At 37.5% G+C, this 21640-nt stretch overlaps 1 protein-coding gene across 6 annotated transcripts in view; it reads right to left on the bottom strand.

The window, feature by feature from the left end:
• EFCAB7 (EF-hand calcium binding domain 7) overlaps positions 1-21640 on the bottom strand; it is a 70590-nt gene that overhangs the window by 25036 nt on the left and 23914 nt on the right. For 5 of the 6 annotated variants that reach the window (XR_006059753.2, XM_060410457.1, XM_042249119.2 and 2 more), the window contains exons 7-11: positions 17044-17185; positions 12938-13047; positions 6834-6991; positions 5868-6001; positions 3103-3251 (exon numbers count right to left, since the gene is read on the bottom strand). Coding sequence is in view for 5 of the 6 variants with exons in the window: in XM_060410457.1 (XP_060266440.1) it covers positions 3103-3251; positions 5868-6001; positions 6834-6991; positions 12938-13047; positions 17044-17185 (693 nt within the window). In the remaining variant the exon portion in view is untranslated. The remainder of the gene's footprint in view (positions 1-3102; positions 3252-5867; positions 6002-6833; positions 6992-12937; positions 13048-17043; positions 17186-21640) is intronic. The other variant, XM_060410472.1, reaches the window with a different exon arrangement.

Raw genomic sequence — 21640 nt, 5'->3', positions numbered from 1 at the left:
ATATCTGTTTGCTTTAGACTGGGAGTCATATAGGCTTAAACACACTCTTAAAAAAAATGTATATTTTCTTACTCCCTTCCCCTACATTTTATTTTGATGTCCTTTTTTACATCTTCACATTTACCCTTTTGCTGTTTATTGTGGTTATTATCACTTTCACAAAGTTTTTTTTTTACATATACTGCCTTATTTGATTGTGATTTTCTCTTTTCTGTAGATTATTTCTTTTCTATTTATACAATAACTTTCAGTATTTCTTTTAGTATAGGTTTAGCATTACTAAATACTAAAAAGAATTTAGTATTCTTTTAGCTTTTGCTTACTGAAAAATTTATCTCCTCCTTCTAGTCTAAATAATACTCTTGCTGGGTAGATTATCCTTGATGCCAGTTTTTTCCTTTCAGGACTTGCTTCTCTCTTCTGGCCTGCAACGTTTCTGTAGAACCTCATCTATGGAATGTTGCCTACCTCATCTCAGCCTGGGAATCAGGCAGTCAACCTGGATGTTCCTTAGGCACTGTGTTCATGGAGCCACCAGTATAGGAACCTTGTGCAGTTTCACTGAAGTCACATATAGTTGTGCTCCTGAACACAACTATATGTGTTCACTAGGGAATCAGGGCAGACCACAGCGCTATCTCTACATGTGCACACCCACAAAATCTGCAGCTGCTAACTCCAGACCTGCCCCAGCTGTGGGAGCAAATCCATGCAGACATTCCACAGGCACTGAGATTATAAAGGTCCTGGCAACATACATCCACCAAAGTTGCAAAGCCGCAGGACAAGGCTGATTCCAGCCCAGCTTCTGAAATCAAGCAGTCCTGGGGGTCAGCTCAGATTTCAGCTCTGCCTCTGCATGTGGACAAGTGCAGAGCTTACATGCTCCGAGAACTTGTGGAGGCAGAGCTGCATCCACCGTGAAGTCACTGGAGAGTGAGGCTGCTAGGATACAGCCCCTCCCCTCCCTTTGCTTGCATAACAGCAAACTTCTATAGTGGACTCAGGCTTTGTTCTGTGCACACTCCCAGTTGCAGCCTGGACAACACTCTAGCCCCTTCAAGCTGTTTCCACATAGCCAACTTTAGTCCTATACCCAGGTCTGTCTGCTGAAGTCTGAGTTTCACCACCGAGCCACTGTGCACACCCGCAGATGCAACTCTCAGGCTAGGGGATGCAGCGAGGTGGCCAGGACCATTAATGCTGGTCTCAATCTGTTCTGCCTGCTCCAAGCCAGCTGCTGACTCTCTGCCAAGCCTCTGAATCTCCCCTTCTGCCCAGCTGATCTCCCAGTTGGCGAAGGGGGTTCCCAGGGTGAAGGAATCTTTTCTCTTTCACAGATCCCTCCCAGGGGTATAGCTCTGTCTCATTCTGATTCCTTTTATTTTCACCCTACCTGTACATGGTGAGCTTTCTGGTAGCTTTGATTCTATATGAGATTTGTTAGTGTCTAGTAGGCAATCTGTGAGAATTACTCCACGTGTAGATGTATTTTTGATACATTTGTGGGAAGCGGTGAACTCCAAGTCCTTTTATTCTGCCACCTTGATCTCTCGCTCCAGAACTTGTTTCAAATCTGTTCAATTGATCTGCAACAACTCACCTCAATAAATACACTTCTGTAAGTCAGCTAGGGTTGGCTCTTCACTTTTGAAAGTCAAGCAATCACAGACAGACTCAAAGTAAATAAATATACCACTGAGTATATCAATCAACCAACAGTCTCATCTGAATAACCATACTTCCCCAATGCTCTTTATAAATAAGATGAATATTCTGACCAGCATAGCTCTCCCTTGTAGTAAGCAATTAGTTCAGTTTTATCTTTTTATTTCAGCTATTGAGTGGTAGTCTGATTATCCTTTGACAGTTTCACTGTATATATACATATAAATTTTTTACTTTTGGAACTTCAAACAATGGAATCTATTACCTATTAAGTAAATTTAAAAAATTTAAATAAAAGATCTTTATCTCAGAAATCCTTCTTACTTGTGATTTCAAAAGTCAATGATATCAGCAAACGCTATCATCTGCTCTTAACTTAAATCTTACCGTAACTTAATCTTAAATGCTATATCTGCTCTTAACTTAAAATGCCACAATCGTCTCTTAACTAACTCCTCTGTTAAATGGAAGCATGTGTAGCAGACACAATATTATTGACAGATTCAGTTCAGTTCAGTTCAGTCGCTCAGTCGTGTCCGACTCTTTGCGACCCCATGAACTGCAGCACGCCAGGCCTCCCTGTCCATCACCAACTCCCAGAGTTCACTCAAACTCAAGTCCATCGAGTCGGTGATGCCATCCAGCCATCTCATCCTCTGTCATCACCTTTTCCTCTTGGCCCCAATCCCTCCCAGCATCAGAGTCTTTTCCAATGAGTCAACTCTTTGCGTGAGGTGGCCAAAGTATTGGAGTTTCAGCTTTAGCATCAGTCCTTCCAAAGAACACCCAGGACTGATCTCCTTTATATTAAACTTTATTAAAGGACAAAAAAATATAAAATTTAAGAAATAGGCCTTAATTTTTATTATTCCTCTGGTTTATGTGAGTCTTATTCAACTTTTATACTTTACATGTTAATAAATTATGATAATCATAGCTAATACATACATAGTGCTTTATAAGAGCCAAGCACTGTTTCAAGTGTTTTACAAATATTAACCCAAGGAGTACCCATGTGAAAAGATCAGAATTCCAGTTCTCATACAGACATATTCTCCTTATTACAGGAGGGCTTTTATTCTATTAGGACAAAGAGTCTCTGAAGTCTCAGAGTAGAAGCAACTGTTGAAATTTTAGCAACTCAAACAGCCATCACCAATTAAGAAATATAACTTTTCGTATTACCAATCTTTTTCCCGTATATCATATGCTCAAACTACTTTTGTTCCTGAATTATTAAAATGTTGTGAGCAATTAAATTTTATATAAGAGCTTGCATAAACTAGCAGAAACATACTGTTGCACCCAGGATTCATTTGTATATTGAAGTTCAAGGATTTGAGAGCCCAATTCAAAACTCCTGTGTCAAGAAAATGTTCGTGGGGCAAAATATTATGTACATTACACCCACAGGAAACTTTAAGACTGCTTTACCTCCGTCAGTTCCAGAGCTTTATTGTAGCCCATTGAGTGCAGAGTTACCCAGAGATCACGAGGATCCCCTTCTCGATCGTTGGCTTCCATCAGATTCAGATCCATAAAGCCCTGTCTTGTTAGTTCATTTTTCTTGGTATCAAAATTCTCTGTCAAAACAACCAAAAGTTTCTTCCTTACATATTTTTTTCTAAGTTTATACATTTACTAAAATGGCTATATTGTTATTCATAAATGTTTATTTTGAAGGAAGCCTTAAGAATCTGTGAGCACTATCAAAGTGAAATAAGAACGGCTCAAGGACTTTCCTGGTGGTCCAGTGGTTAAGATTCTCCTGCCAATGCGGAGGACACAGGTTCGATCTCTGGCCTGGGAAGATTCCATATGCTGTAGGGCGACTAAGTCTGTGTGACACAACTGCTGAGCCTGTGCCCTAGAGCACGCACGCCACAACTACTGAGCCCACGCCCTGCAACTAGAGAACAGACCCCACTCACTGCAACTAGAGAAAGCCTGTGCCCAGCAACGAAGACTCAGCACAGCCAAAAGTAAATAAATTAATAAATAAACAAAGACCATGTTTAAAAAAAAAAGAATGGTTCGAAACATGTTTGAGAGATACTGTTCTAACTTCCCACAACTCAGCATAAGCACTATCACAGTGTATGACTTAGTTTTTCAACAAGAGCTAAAGTCATAAATATACAAATATATTTCAAAATTAGAAGAAATCTTAATTTTTCTGGGTAAATTCCAACCTGCTTGCTTATCAGAGTATATACTAACATGTATTTCAAAAATTAGGGTATATACTGCTGAAGCCAGTATTATATTTCAAAAATTAAAATTACTTGCCACTTAAATCCAAATGAATTTGATGTAACATCTCCCAAACTACTGGTATTTCAAAAGGGAAAAGTGAATGGTGCCAGATTCAAGGAGAACTATTATATGCTTAACTGCTTTAATTTTAACAGAATTGTCCCCTGGTCCTTAAAAAACTGTTAGATAATAGGGAACACTTTGAAGTCCATGAATGTCCCCCACAAATCTAAGTATGCCCATTTTAACATTGTTTATAAGCAAAAATTCATGTAGCAATATCTATATATAATTCTTGACTGTGACTATGAAATAGATAAAAAACAGCTACTCATTTTGGATTATATTCTGTTAACTGCCCTACAACAAAGAAAGATTTTATTTTCCAATATGCCCAAGGAAAATGGGTACTCTTATTTGAGACATCTCTTTAATACACGTTACTGTGAGAAAAGAGGCAGAGACATAGCTGTTTTAAAACTGGTTGATTAATAGTTTAAAATGCTCAGAGTTTGGAAAGTGATGCATAACTTTTGTAAAGACAAAAAAGGAAATGTAGATTAAATTAGATCATAGAGAGATACAGTAACCACTAAAATGGAAGTTGGAGCTACTAAGTAGAAGAGCAAGATGAAAACATTAATATTTGATATATAATACAAAGAAATAATTACTTTCAAGAATAATGTATCTAGATATAATGCTATAGAGACTATCAATAACTAATCTACTTTGAAAACTTAAAATTATCAATTCTCCATTAATTTTTTAAAGTTTGTTAATACCCAATTTCAAGACTTCCTTTAAAGCTACAGTAATCAAGAGAAGTGTGATATTGGTCAAAGATGAGACAAATAGTTCAGTGGACTAGAACAGAGAACTCAGAAAATACCCATACAAACTGACATATGGACAAAGGGACAAAGAGAATCAAAATATTATATCAATAAAGTTACAGGATGATTGCATCTTCCTAAAACTAATACTCTATTATGTGTTACAATCTTGTTAATCAAAGTTTAAAATTATAAATCAATATGTATTTCCTGTTATTGATTACACTACATAAACCTTCAGTTAAAAACACTGTTAATCAGCTATACCCTAATACAAAATAAAAAGTTAATAAAAGAGAGTTAAAAAAAAACTTTATATTAATAATACTTCTACTTTACTTGCTTTTTAGAAAAACAGATTTATCAGATTCGTCCCTAGTTCACTGACTGCCAAGACCATTTCAAGAACCAGAGGATTAGGACACATTACTACTCCAGTGACAGCAACATGTGAGTTAATCTCTCTCTTGACTACATTCCAACCTCCTCAAACTTCTTGCTCTATGATTTACAGTTGGCTATGGTTTTCTGGCTTTCTCCTTTGACCTTTTAGTCCTTAGCTTAAATACATAAGCTCTACCCTCTTTTCAGTCTTTTCCCAAGTAACAACTGACTTTGCCTCACTCTCAGTATTTTTCTCTGCCCATTTTAGTATTTTTGGCTTCTATACATCCATGGATGGACTTTCTTAATTCAACTCAAATACAAAAAACAAAACAATTCTTAACATACATAAACAATTTCCTAGAAACCTCTTAATTTTTAGTGAAACTCTAGCCTGTAAACTCTTTGCTGCCCTCTTCTGGGCACAGTTTGGGTCTCTTCACCTTTACTATCAGGGCTAAGACAAAGTTGTTTATATTCTAAGCTCCAAAGAACGCAGTAATTATGAGTAAGTAACTTACATTTTCTTTTAACTTGAGTGCTATACCAACTACCAATTTAAGAAAAATAAATGTTTAATTTGTTATGATCTACAAACAATGCTACTATTTTTAAACTGTCCTAACTGCTATAATATTCGATGGAGAAATTTGATATTTCACTTGTTAAGGATGAAAGGGTATATATATGTATATAACACATCCATTAAGAAAAAATGCTTACCTCTGCAGACAGCCCAAGCATCTTCATCACATTTCTCACCGCTTGTTCTCAATTCAAAAAAATTATATTCTTCAAGACTAAGAAGACCATTTCCGTCTAAATCAATTACTTCAAATATATCTGATAAAGTTGACCTAAATAAAAAAAAAAGCAAATTATTTATCTCTAAGGCAACTAGATTGAAGAAGGTTTTGATGAGGATAACTTTCAAAAGGAAGTAGTATCAAGGCATTAAACAATATTTGTGATGAATTCATCTATGAAACAGAAACAGACTCACAGACACAGAGAATAAACTTGTGGCTGCCAAACGGGAGGGAGAGCTGGGGAGGGCTAAACTGGGAGTTTGAAATTGATAAACAACAAGGTCTTATTGTATAGCACAGGGAACTATACTCAATATCTTGTAATAAACCATATAGGAAAAGAACAAAATAAAAACAGTATTTGTGAATGATAGAGTTAATGTATCCAAATATACATTCTACTTTGTCTAGCATTACAGGACATAATAAAACTTCTAAAGCAACCACAGTATCTCAACATGTAGTAGGAACTCAAACAGAAGTTCCCATTTTCTTTTCACTGATCTCCATCTATTTTCTTCCTCTCTACTGGTAGCTAGATCTTACATATGTAGAATATGGGAGAATTATCCTATTTGGATTTCATATTAAACAGTTATCTAAGACAATAAGTACAATTAACAGGACCTATTTCTAGTGGAGGAGACATCAGTAAATTTGTAACTAAAGTTGACTTGCCAACTATATGGAATCTAGAAATAAATGGCAATCCCAGACCTATGAATAGAAGGTCACAGTCAGATGCCTAGTGGATGAGTTGAACTACTGATTAGAACCTGGGGCTGGGGTTTGCAGCTAGCCAAAGGAAAGGATGGAAGGCAGGCTACTGATACACATCCAGCCTAGTATCCAGCCTCTAACTTTAGTAAACAAAACTTACCTAAACTCCTGTGTAAGAAATAATTCCCCTGTTTCATCTCTGTATACAAGTTGGGCTTCTTCTGTTACTGGTTTTATTTCTTTTCTTAGCCTGCAGCCAGTTGTGGAAGGAACTAACCAGTAAATTCCAGGTCCTAGTTCACCAGTCCACCCAAACGTCTTTTCTCAAAAGAATTTTTAAAACAAACACACACCATGAGTCTTAATGACTTTTAATCATTCTTATGAAAGAGAAGCATTAGAAACAGTTGTTTTTTTTTTAACCAGTATTCACCAGTTCTATTATGGTTCTATCAGTGTTTTACAGGCTTCAAACTCCTTTTGTTAATGCTAAATCTAGTAATATTAGATGTAGTTCTTTATATATTTATAAAATAGCTAAAATTATAATAGGTTAGAAGTTATATAACTTCTAAATCTTCCCAATATTCTTTAAACATGCCAGTGATGCACTTAAGGGGAATAGTTTTAATTTTTTTGGCTGTTTTTAAAGTGGAATTTTGGGTAATCTTGCTACCCATACTCTTTCATACTGAATGATTATAGCATGAAAGATTAACATGTATTTGAAAAAGATCTGCTATATTTTGTGCAAATTTCTGGTATATTTTATGTAAAGTTACATAGTTTATATAAAATTAATGAATATTAATTTAATATACTCACTGGACGGTAGTGGACTTTATGAAACAAAGCAAATTATGATTCTATAAAATTTTCTAGAATTTAAAGTATTTTCAACATTTAATAGCATGAAGGGAATTCACTAAGTCCTAATTAAAGTTTCTAAAATATAATATCATGTACTTTATCCCTTAGTATTAACAACTAGTTATGAAATATTTGTTATATTGAAAATGGTCTTAAAATACTATTTTGAGTTTTGACTGTGATGCAAATATTTCAACAGGAAACAAAGAGAAAAAACTTTAAGTAATTTTTCTGGGTTATAGTTGCCTAATATGATTCATATTCCATTCAATATCACAATAATCCAAGTCTATGCTCCAACCAGTAATGCTGAAGAAGCTTAAGTTGAATGGTTCTATGAAGACCTACAAGACCTTCTAGAACTAAAACCCAAAAAAGACATCCTTTTCATTATAGGGGACTGGAATGCAAAAGTAGGAACTCAAGAGATACCTGGAGTAACAGGCAAATTTTGCCTTGAGGTACAAAATGAAGCAGGTCAAAGGCTAACAGAGTTTTCCCAAGAGAACGCACTGGTCATAGCAAACACCCTCTTCCAACAAAAGAGAAGACTCCACACATGGACATCACCACATGGTCAATACCAAAATCAGATTGATTATATTCTTTGCAGCCAAAGATGGAGAAGCTCTACACAGTCAGTAAAAACAAGACTGGGCTCAGATCATGAACTCCTTATTGCCAAATTCAGACTTAAATTGAAGAAAGTAGGGAAAACCACTAGACTATTCAGGTATGACCTAATCAAATCCCTTACGATTATACAGTGGAAGTGACAAATAGATTCAAGGGATTAGATCTGATAGACAGAGTGCCTGAAGAACTATGGATGGAGGTTCATGACATTGTACAGGAGGCAGTGATCAAGATGATCCCCAAGAAAAAGAAATCCAAAAAGGTAAAATGATTGTCTGATGAGGCCTTACAAATGGCTGAGAAAAGAAGAGAAGCTGAAGGCAAAGAAGAAAAGGAAAGTTATACCCATTTGAAAGCAGAGTTCCAAAGAATAACAAGGAAATAAGAAAGCTTTCCTCAGTGATCAATGTAAATACAGGAAAACAATAGAACAGGAAAGACTAAAGATCTCTTCAAGAAAATTAGAGGTACCAAGGGAACATTTGGTGTCGGAGAAGACTCTTGAGAGTCCCTTGGACAGCAAGAAGATGCAACCAGGCCATCCTAAAGGAAATCACTGAATATTCAGGAAGTCCTGAATATTCATTGGAAGGACTGATGCTGAAGCTGAAGCTCCAATAACTTTGGCCACCTGATGCAAAGAACTGACTCATTTGAAAAGACCCTGATGCTGGGAAAGACTGAAGGCAGGAGGAGAAGGGGATGACAGAGAATGATGGTTGGATGGCATCATCAACTCAATGGACATGAGTCTGAGTAAACTCCGGGAGTTGGTGATGGACAGTGAGGCTTGGCATGCTGCAGTCCATGGGATCGCAAAGAGCTGGACATGACTGAGCACGACTGAGCGACTGAACTGAACTGAACTGAAGGGAACATTTCATGCAAAGATGGGCACAATTAAGGACAGAAATGGTATGGACTGAACAGAAGCAGAAGATATTAAGAAGAGGTGCCAAGGATACATAGAACTATACAAAAAAGATCTTCAAGACTCAGATAACCACGATGGTGTGATCACTCACCTAGAGCCAGACATCCTGGAATGCGAAGTCAAGTGGGCTTTAGGAAGCATCACTACGAACAAAGCTAGTGGAGGTGATGGAATTCCAGTTGAGCTACTTCAAATCCTAAAAGATGATGCTGTAAAAGCGTTGCACTCAATATGCCAGCAAATGTGGAAAACTCAGCAGTGGCCACAGGACTGGAAAAGGTCCATTTTCCTTCCAATCCCAAAGAAAAGCAATGCCAAAGAATGTTCAAACTACTGTGCAATTGCACTCATCTCACATGCTAGCAAAATAATGCTCAAAATTCTCCAACAGTACGTGAACTGTGAACTTCCAGATGTTCAAGCTGGATTTAGAAAAGGCAGAGGAACTAGAGATCAAATTGCCAACATCTGCTGGATCATCGAAAAAGTAAGAAAGTTCCAAAAAAGCATCTACTTCTGCTTTATTGACTACACCAAAGCCTTTGACTGTGTGAATCACAACAAACTGTGGAAAATTCTTTAAGAAATGGGAATACCAGACCATCTGACCTGCCTCCTGAGATATCTCTATGCAGGTCAGGAAGCAACAGTTAGAACTGGACATGGAACAACAGATTGGTTCCAAGTCGGGAAAGGAGTACGTCAAGGCTGTATATTGTCACCCTGCTTATTTAACTTATATGCAGTGCACATTATTTGAAATGCCAGGCTGGATAAAGCACAAGCTGGAATCAAGATTGCTGGGAGAAATATCAGTAACAGATATACAGATGACACCACCCTTATGGCAGAAAGAGAAAAAGAACTAAAGAGTCTCTTGATGAAAGTGTAAGAGGAGAGTGAAAAAGTTGCCTTGAAACTCAACATTCAGAAAACTTAAGGTCATGGCATCCGGTCCTATCACTTCATGGCAAATAGATGGGGAAATAATGGAAACAGTGAGAGACTTTATTTGGAGGGGCTCCAAAATCACTGCAGATGATGACTACAGCCATGAAATTAAAAGACACTTGCTCCTTGGAAGAAAAGCTATGACCAACTAGACAGCATATTAAAAAGCAGAGAAATTACTTTGCCAACAAAAGTCCATCTAGTCAAAGCTATGGTTTTTCCAGTAGTCATGTGTGGATGTGAGAGTTGGACTAAAAAGAAAGCTGAGTGACGAAGAATAGATGCTTTTGACTGCAAGGAGATCAAGCCAGCCAATCCTGAAGGAAATCAGTCCTGAATATTTATTGGAAGGACTGATGGTATAGCTGAAGTTCCAATACTTTGGCCACCTGATGCGAAGAACTGATTTTTGGAAAAGACCCTGATGCTGGGAAAGATTAAAGGTGGGAGGAGAAGGGGACAAAAGAGGATGAGACGGTTGGACGGCATCACCGACTCGATGGACATGAGTTTGAGCAAGCTCTGGGAGTTGGTGATGGACTGGGAAGCCTGGCGTGCTACAGTCCATAGGGTCGCAAAGAGTTGGACATGACTGAGTGACTGAACTGAACTGAATATGATTCAAATATAAATAAATGATTTGTAATTCAGATTTCGTTGACAGAAAATAAGAATTTAATACAGTTTAAAAGAATTCACTATTTGTATGAATTAGCCACATTTGTAAAAATTCAGTGTGAACAAAAACAGTGGAATTTTACTATTAGTTATGTAATATGTACTCTAAAACAAGACGGTAGAATCCTAGATAAACCTACCTTATACAAATTCTTTTCCATCATAGGATATTTATAATGATTGCCAAGACATTTGTATAGGAAAACACTTTATTTTCCTGTTGTATGAAAGACAGCGAAATGGCATCCCTATGTACCTTCTGGAGCCCAATGGCTTCCTATAAAATCTAGGAGTTGTCTCTGTCAAATATATTAAACCTAAGAACTGAAGCATTTTCTAGTTGTGTATAAAGTAAAAGTGAGTCACTCAGTTGTGTCTGACTCTTTGCGACCCCATGGACAATATAGTCCGTGGAATTCTTTAGGCCAGAATACTGGAGTAGGTAGCCAGGGGATCTTCCCAACCCAGGGATGAACCCAGATCTCCCACATTGCAGGTGGATTCTTTACTAGCTGAGCCACAGAGGAAGCCCATATTTAAGCAAATAGGTATTTCTGCTTCAGCACAGAATTTATTGTTATTTAGTGGCTAAGTCATGTCCAACTCTTTTGTGACCCCATGGATTGTAGCCCACCAGACTCCTCTGTTCATGGGATTTTCCAGGCAAGAATACTCTAGTGGCTTGCTATTTCCTTTTCCAGAGGATCTTTCTGATCCAGGGATCAAATCTGTATCTCCTGCACTGCAGGCAGATTCTTTACCACTAAGCCACTTGGAAGCCCTCAAATGCAAAACAAAGTTGCTCATCCAAATTCTCGATTCAGCCCTATTTCTGCCCTCGCAAGTCAGAGGAATGATAACCATCCTAAAGTGACCATGTCCTATGTTGGATTGTAACAAGCAACCCAATATAAGTGAGGGCTATTTTGAAAACTAAACATTGACCAAACTCATCTTTTGGAAATCATAATCTTTTGGATTGGCCAGATGTAAACTTATATCCATGTGTGAAAAACAATTCTTGCTGTTTCCTAATACACGTTCTCTGATGAACCTCCTTGTCTCCACGTATAAACTTGAACTGCCATAGCTGGCAAATGGAAAGTCTTTCATGGGCACAAAACTCTTCTTAAAGAAAATAACTGTGAAACTAAAAGTAAAAATCCTTTGTAAATACGACATATTACAGATAAACAGAGGAGTAAACAGTAAAGAGGTAAACAAACTCATTCAAATTTTACTATAGGCTTGCTATGTACTAAGATTTTTATACGTGCAATATCATAAGAAAGTAATTTTAAACAAAACAAAGTGGGATAGCTATTGTTGTAGACAATGTTTTATCTTGAACTTAACTATGTAGTCAGTTTTGAAGAAGAGTTTAGTCAAAACATTAACTTTTGTCATTTTATTTGTTTCTTGCCTATAACTATTCTTGTCTGATAGGAAGCCGACAATAAAGACTTTTATATAACATTCCATCAGGGAAATGTTTGTCTGTCGCTGGGCCTATATAAAGATTAAATATGATACTGCAGTAAGCTCTTGAATAGTATTATTCATGCTACTGTGTAGCAGATGTATTTTGCATTCCTCATAAAATAAATAGCCACATTTATGTATCTGCCTCACATATTTGGCCTCTGAGTAAATATATAATTAGAAAAGATCAGAACAACCCCGTGGGCAACATACAAAATCATTTGAAAGCATTTCTTCAGATCAATCTATTTTTAGACCCTATAATATGAGGAAAGCCTACGGGTATGAAGTTTTTCTTTTTTGCAGTAGTACTAAAAGTAAGACAAACAACTAGAGGAACTTTTTCAAAGTTGAACTGCTTGAATTTAGGGGGAAAAGTTCTCTGGCATCAATCATTTTTATTAAGTATAAGAAAAAAAATGTTCACATGTTGGGGGCATCAGGGTATTAGAAAAGAGGAAAGTGAACTATAATGTCACACACAACGTATAAGTTATAAAGTCAAGGCTGCCAATAAATCCTCAATTTTAAAATCTCAGCAAATTCAAATCCTTCACAATTAATAAAAATATATGAATAATGATAAGAATTGTATTTACCTTAATTGAAAGGGAAGAAAAAAAGGTTAAATATATGCAGAAAAACTACTATTTTCCCCAAACTTGAGATCACATTATACTTTTAACTATACATTAGAAAATAAACATGTATACTTCTCTATTTCGTAGTTCGGTAAAACACAAGAGTTGTAGATTTGCTTGACTTTCATTTTCCTTAAGAATATACAAGGCAGTATCAACTGACAACCAAGGGGATGGTTTTCCTATAAACAAAAAACCCCAAACATCTTAAAATAAGCAGTCACTACTTAGATCTTTCCTATTTTAAAAAGAAGTTAATGATTTCTTTCCCCTTTGAGTTACTTTATAAAAATTCACATCCATTTTTATATGTAAACATCAAACGACATTTTCAATAAGACAGATAACTATACAAAGTGATCTTGTTAGAAACATTATATATACACCTCTAAAAATCATAAATTTTTAAAACTCATTAGAGAGCTAAGGCTGCAACGCAACCAAGTAGACTGAAATCCAAGGAAAAACAACCCTTTCAAGAAGTGACAAGATGCAAGTACTGGCTCACTTGTAAAGGAGCATAGGAGGAAAAGATGTTAGACATCATCTGTATGATTTTAACTCCAAAATTCATATCTCCTGATAGACCTTTCCTGGGAACATTAGACCCATATATCCAACTGCCTATTTGACATTTCTACTTGGATTTCTATGTCTAAAACTGTCCAAACACCTGAAGAAAAAAACTGTCCAGCTGTAGTCTTCTCTATCTCAGGTAAGAGACTGAGAAGAGTATCTCAACCCCCTAAATTCTGGAATCATCTTTAACTTCTTTCATCTCTCATGTGTCATAAACAAGATTCAAGAAATGCTATGGTTTGACCTTCAAAATACATCCAGAATCTCTACTTCTTATCTCCTTTGCATCTCCATTCAAAGCAAAAGCATTCTTTGCTTTCTCCTGAGTACCCTTCAATCTATTTTCAAGATACAACCTGACTGCTCTTGCTAAAATGTCAGAAAATGTTCCATCTCTACTCAAAATCCTCTAACAGAGCTGAAAGTTCGAAGAAAGTTGCTCCCACCCTAACAGTAGGGGAAAAAATGCACAAACTACACAATCATAGCATTTCTTAAACCCATCAGATATGAGGTCACAGGATAACCATGCAGTCTGAAATCCAAGGAAAGACAGACCCTTCTAAGGAGGGATGAGATGCAAGCGTGGCTGACCTGTGGGGGCACACAGGAGAACAAGATGTCAGGCATGTAAGTGGAAGAGGGAATGCAGAAGAAACAAAGATGCAACATTTTCTAAAAACAATAACCAACATAAATCCAAGAAACTCAGGGCTTTCTAATAGGATAAATACCAAAAAAATAAACACAAACAACAAATTAAAAAGTAAACCTCTCCAAAATTAAAAAACAGCATCAACCAAAAACAAAAAACATCAAGACACATATTCAAACTACTGAAAATCAAAGATGAAGAGAAAATCTTGATGGTGGCCTCCTAAGGGTTTTTCATTTCTGTTTCTCTCAGAGTAAAAGCCCAAGTTTTGGAATTTTACAACATTATCGCAAAACCAAAACTCTACTTGATTTTGTCCTTGTTTCTCCCTTGTCTTCATCTCCTGCCACTCTCTCCTTCCCTACTTCATTATAGCCACTCTAGCCACCGTGTTCTTCTAACACCAGGTGCACTCTACACCTCTGACCCTCTGAACAGAGGATTCTCTCTACCTGCCCCTTGCTCCACTCTTCATCCATCCCTTCCGCCACCCCTACATCCACTAAACTTGCTCCCTTGCTTCCTGTGGAAGACAGCAAAAATGGCTATTCCTGTCTGCATCCACAGCCTTTTGCAATGTGATTTTGCGGCTCTTTTGTCTAGAGAAAAAATCTACTTCTCCATCTTGTAAATCTGTACTTGCCTTGTGATTTGCTGTGAACAACAGAGAGTAACAGAAGTAATGTGCCGGTTCTGAGCCCAGGCCTATGCTGCTTCTTCTTTCTCTCTCAGATTCCTGTTACACCATAAGAACAAGTCCAGGCTAACTTACTAGAGGATAAGAGACTACACAAGGCAAAATCAAGTTGTCTCAGCTGAGGCCCACACTGAGAAAAGAGCTCAATCAAAATCAATTAAAGCCAGCCACGAGCTATCCTGCAGCTGGTCACAGAGGTATGGGTGAGCTCTACAGAAAAAAGCCAAGCCCAGTTCAGACCAAAAAACTGTCCAATAGACCTGCTCATGAGCAAACAAATGTTGAATTATTTTAAGCCACAGAGTTTTGGGGGTAGTTTATTACATAGCAGTTGATAATTAATATACCTGTTTCAAAGTCTGCTCAAATGTCAACTTCTAATGAAGCATACACTAACTACTCCCTTTCAATGGTTACCCATATTCCCTCAGCATTCACAATGCCCCTTATCCTCTCTGTTTTTCCCACAGCATTTACCACCTTCTAACACACCATGTGACTTATTTATTTTATTTATTATTTATTATTTCCTCTATTAGAATGTAAGTTTATGAGGTCACACTGTCGTATATCTTAAGCACCTAAAGTGATACTTGGTTTATGAGGTCCTCAAAAAATAGTTGACAAATAAATGAATGAAAAATATTTATAACAATACAAAGAATTAACAACTACATTAACTTTGTAGATTTGATACATTCATCTGAAAAATTATTATTGTAATTATCATATAAAAGTATCAACTACCAAATGTTCTCAGTGTCGTATAAGATACACAGCGAAAACTTTATCTTTACTATAGGAGGGAAAAACAATGTAAGTGGGGAAGAATCCTCTAGTAAGTAGATGTATACATGTAAATATAATAAGAGGAAAATAAAGATTGATATTTGGAATAGTCAACATTAAAAGGATACCTAGCAAAAGCACACATATAAGCCATGTTTCACTAAAACTTATGTAATAACCACTGTAGACACTGCTGCTGCTGCTGCTAAGTCACTTCAGTCGTGTCCAACTCTGTGCAACCCCATAGACCACAGCCCACCAGGCTCCTCTGTCCCTGGGATTCTCCAGGCAAGAATACTGGAGTGGGTTGCCATTTCCTTCTCTAGAGCATGAAAGTGAAAAGTGAAAGTGAAGTTGCTCAGTCGTGTCCGACTCTTCACAACCCCGAGGACTGTAGCCTACCAGGCCCCTCCATCCCTGGGATTTCCCAGGCAAGAGTACTGGGGTGGGGTGGCATCGCCTTCTCCGACTGCAGACACTAGGAAATTATTAATTATCTATCATTGGTGTACAGGAAAGTATTATCATGGATATAAAAATTATTAAATAAGGACTAAGTTATATGATATAGGACTTTGAAGGTATTCAAAAATACTTGCAGCTTTATTTGTCCCAATTTTATGACCAACCTAGATAGCATATTGAAAAGCAGAGACATTACTTTGCCAACAAAGGTCTGTCTAGTCAAGGCTATGGTTTTTCCTGTGGTCATGTATGGATGTGAGAGTTGAACTGCAAAGAAAGCTGAGTGCTGAAGAATTGATGCTTTTGAACTGTGGTGTTGGAGAAGACTCTTGAGAGTCCCTTGGACTGCAAGGAGATCAGCCCTGGGATTTCTTTGGAAGGAATGATGCTAAAGCTGAAACTCCAGTACTTTGGCCACCTCATGTGAAGACCTGACTCATTGGAAAAGACTCTGATGCTGGGAGGGATTGGGGGCAGGAGGTGAAGGGGACAACAGAGGATGAGATGGCATCACTGACTCGATGGATCTGAGTCTGAGTGAACTCTGGGAGTTGGTGATGGACAGGGAGGCCTGGCGTTCATGGGTCGCAAAGAGTCGGACACAACTGAACTGAACTGAACTGAATGCTCCCACCAAAGTTCTCTCATGTATATTCATTTAACAAATTGATAAGTGGAAAAAGCTAAGGATTAATTAGTGGATAAAAAGTTAATTCTATGTCAAGAGGAAACGAGGTAACATTTTGTTCTTTGCATAATATGACAACACAGTCAACGTACAAATGACTTTCTTCAAATGTATGTAACCACATGACTCTTACTTTGTATAATGTGACGACATAGTGTATAAACAACTTTCTTTAAATGTATGTAACCACGTTTCTTAGGCAAATCCATTTTTTCACTAACTAGAACCATCAAATACTTACATAAGTATTTTTAAAGCTGGCATAAAGTGATGTTTTTTTTTAAACATAGAAAATTTAAACTTGCCTTCAGCTTGACTCAGGTTTAATGGCTTAATTGTTATATAAACCAGGGATCTCTGAGCTATTTGCATCTTGTATTGATGACTAATGATTTCACCATCTTCTTCTAAGAAAAAGCAACCTTTTGATTGTACACCTTGCCACTCCTGGAATAAAGGAAAAAATTTTTTTCAAAGAATGTTCATAACAAGTTTCCAGCATGAAGAGCAATGAAGAAAAACCTAGGGAAGATATAAAAAGAAATGTCAACTAGAGCCAATGCCGTCCAGGAATTTGTGACATCTTTAAGAGGCAGTATTTAGATAACAAAAAATTGGGAAAAGATATAACAGAGAGGAGAAATATGAAAAATACAGTTCATGAGAGTTGGAGAAGTACTGAAACAAAGTAATAAATAAACATGCTGGCGCAATAATCAGGGTGAGGTTAGTGCTTAGAGCATACTAAGAATGAAGAACTAAGGATTGTTAAAACCGACATGTTGAGAGGAAGAGCAATAGGATTTTATATTTAAAAGATAAAGTATGTGACAACCAAAATACTTGTTTCAAGTCTAGGTAACTAAAACACTGGATTCACTTCACAGCTATAGCAAAATGCTGATAAATACTAGTTTTGAGAAAGACCTCTCTAAATTAGCCCTAGAGGGATGGGATGCTTGAGAGGTGGGAGGGAAATTCAAGAGGGAGGGGCTGTATGTATACCTATGGTTGATTCATGCTGATGTATGGCAGACACCAACACAATATTGCAAAGAATTATCCTCCAACTAAAAAATAAATAAAATTTTTAAAAAAGAAAATATACTTAGGGTAGTAAATTCAAAGTTTTTATAACACAGTGAAGTTCAAAGCTGGGCTTCAGTCAAAAGTTCAACTATTAATGATGAGTAAGAGTATGTATAGACTTTCAACTAACCTCCTTGTATTTACATTTATCCAACTAGAATGATAAAGAATATTAATTTAGAATTACAGAATATTAAAGATAGAAATCTAGAAAGCAACTCAGTACAGACTTCTCTTTTAACTGATGAATGTCTGAAAAATAAAGTGATATGCTTAATTCACAATTCTCATTGACTGTAAAACTATATCTGACTCTAGGCTGGATGGCGTCACCGACTCGATGGATGTGAGTCTGAGTGAACTCCGGGAGTTGGTGATGGACAGGGGAGCCTGGCGTGCTGCAGTTCATGGGGTTGCACAGAGTTGGACACGATTGAGCGACAGAACTGAACTGAACTGAGGTGGCCTTGCTTTCTCTACAAACTACCAGCTATATTCAAAATTCTTTTCTTCCTACACTTAATATCTGCCATGATTTTTAATCTAATATTTAATATTTCAATGATTTAAAACTTCATATTTATGAAATTATTATAATATGTATGATAATGCATTATTCAGAATTATACACTGCAGCCATAAAATTAAAAGACGCTTACTCCTTGGAAGAAAAGTTATGACCAACCTAGATAGCATATTCAAAAGCAGAGACATTACTTTGCCGACTAAGGTCCATCTAGTCAAGGCTATGGTTTTTCCTGTGGTCATGTATGGATGTGAGAGTTGGACTGTGAAGAAGGCTGAGCGCCGAAGAATTGATGCGTCTGAACTGTGGTGTTGGAGAAGACTCTTGAGAGTCCCTTGGACTGCAAGGAGATCCAACCAGCCCATTCTGAAGGAGATCAGCCCCGGGATTTCTTTGGAAGGAATGATGCTAAAGCTGAAACTCAGTACTTTGGCCACCTCATGCAAAGAGTTGACTCATTGGAAAAGATTCTGATGTTGAGAGGGACTGGGGGCAGGAGGAGAAGGGGACGACAGAGGATAAGATGGCTGGATGGCATTACTGACTCGATGGACGTGAGTCTGAGTGAACTCCGGGAGTTGGTGATGGACAGGGAGGCCTGGCGTGCTGCGATTCATGGGGTCGCAAAGAGTCAGACATGACTAAGCGACCGAACTGATGTGTAAATATAATTATTTGGTTTTCTTACTAAAAAAAACAAATTTTAGTAGCTAAAAAATTTCTTTAATTTTTGTTAGAATTATGGGTATAGCTGCCTCGTGCTACCACTGCTGTTGCTAAGTCGCTTCAGTCGTGTCCGACTCTGTGCGACCCCATAGACAGCAGCCCACCAGGCTCTGCCGTCCCTGGGATTCTCCAGGCAAGAACACTGGAATGGGTTGCCATTTCCTTCTCCAATGAATGAAAGTGAAAAGTGAAAGTGAAGTCGCTCAGTCATCTCCGACTCTTCGTGACCCCATGGACTGCAGCTTACCAGGCTCCTCTGTCGATGGGATTTTCCAGGCAAGAGTACTGGAGTGGGGTGCTGTTGCCTTCTCCAATAGCTGCCTCCTACCCCTAGATTAAAAAAATGTTTAAATGAAACTAAAAAGCAATGCACCTTGCCTGGTACACTGGTCCCATCATTTCATGGCAAATAGACGGGGAAACAATGGAAACAGTGACAGACCATTTTCTTGGACTCCAAAATCACTGTGGACGGTGACTATAGCCATGATATTAAAAGATGCTTACTCCTTGGAACAAAAGGTATGACAAACCTATACAGCGTATTAAAAAGCAGAGACATTACTTTGCTGACAAAGCTCTGTATAGCCAGAGCTATGGTTTTTCCAGCAGTCATGTACGGATGTGAGAGATGGGCCATAAAGAAGGCTGAGTGTGAAGAATTGATACTTTCATTCAAAGTGTCATGCTAGAGAAGTCCCTTGGACAGCAAAGAGATCAAACCAGCAAATCCTAAAGGATATCAATCCTGAAACTTTATTGGAAGGAGTGATGCTGAAGCTGAAGCTCCAACAGTGTGGCCACCTGATACAAAGAGGCAGCTCACTGGAAAAGACCCTGATGCTGGGAAAGATTGAGGGTAGAAGGGGATGACAGAGGACAAGATGGTTGGATGACAAGAGGCGGCATTTGGCAAACTCGAAGATGAAGAATTTCTCCATGTGCTTATGATATTTCTGGCTGACAGATGTTTTTATAAAATTTGGCTGTGAGTTAAAATTTGGAGTGAGTTAAAATTCTTATTAGAAGTCTTCCCTAAATTCTAGTTTTAGAAAAGGTATAGGTAGAAGAGTGTTTATAAGTTTCTTTGAAAGACATGAAATATAATACATGGTTAAAAAGGCTAGAAAATGGTAAGACCTATTATAAAATAGAAGAAAGCCAAATGCCATGCTATATAAATCAACCAAACTTCAATATGATAATCAGATTAGTTTGAATACTAAATAACACCATTAGGAGAATTTGTACCTCTCTTGTTTTAAGGGAAGAATTCAAATTCTTTAGATCTATCAGAGTTATTAAACACACAATGCTTATTCAACCACAAATTTCCTTTAAAACAAATAGACTTTCAATCACACAAAGCTTTTTCTCTAGGACCTATACTAAAATGTTATAAATTAAAAGAAAAAAGTACTGACAAAATATCTGGCTCATTCAAATAAATTAATTTGAAAAGACTATAGATTGACAGTTTGAGTCTTATGAGAAAAATGAAAGAAGGTTCAGTTTAAAATAAAATCTTAGCATGCTAGAGTAAGAAATTCCATGTATAATTTTTGACAATATAAAGCAGAAATAAAACAGTAGCTTGTAATTCTTACACAGGACATAAGGTGGTGCTACATTCTACCAATTCAAGTAAATTCATATAAAAGGAAAAAATTCATTTGTCATACACAAATATTATTCCATTCACAATGTATAAGGAAATGCTTAAAAGCACAAATTAAAAATAGGAAAGTTGAAAATTCTAGCTATCAAAAACAAATTTATCAGTAAAATTATATTTTTCCTGGAGCATTGTAGAGAATTTAATCTGTTTTGACATACAAGTCTGCATTATTAAAGGTTTAGGTGAGGCAGAATTATTAAGCAGTCGGTCTGCCATGTCTGCGTGCATGCTAAGTTGCTTCAGTCATGTCCGATTTTTTGCAACCCCATGGACTGTAGCCTGCCATGCTCCTCTGTCCATGGATTTTCCAGGCAAGAACACTGGAGTGAGTTGCCAAGCTCTCCTCCAGGGGATCTTTCTGAACAGGCATCAAACCCACATCTCTTATGTCTCCTGCACTGGCAAGCGGGTTCTTTACTACTAGTGCTCCCTGGGATGGAGAAGGCAATGGCACCCGACTCCAGTACTCTTGCCTGGAAACTCCCATGGATGGAGGAGCCTGGTGGGCTGCAGTCCATGGGGTCGCTGAGGGTCGGACACAACTGAGTGACTTCACCTTCACTTTTCACTTTTATGCATTGGAGAAGGACATGGCAACCCACTCCAGTGTTCTTGCCTGGAGAATCCCAGGGACGGGGGAGCCTGGTGGGCTGCTGTCTATGGGGTCACACAGAGTCGGACACGACTGATGTGACTTAGCAGCAGCAGCAGCGCTCCCTGGGAAGCCCTTCATCAGCTATCAGTTCAGTTCAGTTCAGTTTATAGACTTGGTCAAAAGAGGAACTTGTATGTCATCATCACCATCATCAACATCACTTATTTCTTATAAAGATACCTTATATTACATTATTAGAAGGCTATTTGCTGTCTGTTAAGAAAAGTA

Source organism: Ovis aries, chromosome 1, assembly GCF_016772045.2.
Source record: "Ovis aries strain OAR_USU_Benz2616 breed Rambouillet chromosome 1, ARS-UI_Ramb_v3.0, whole genome shotgun sequence".
NCBI classification, from domain to species: Eukaryota; Metazoa; Chordata; class Mammalia; order Artiodactyla; family Bovidae; genus Ovis; species Ovis aries.
Note: the sequence above shows the minus strand (reverse complement) of the source record. Positions and strands in the feature narration are given on the sequence as shown.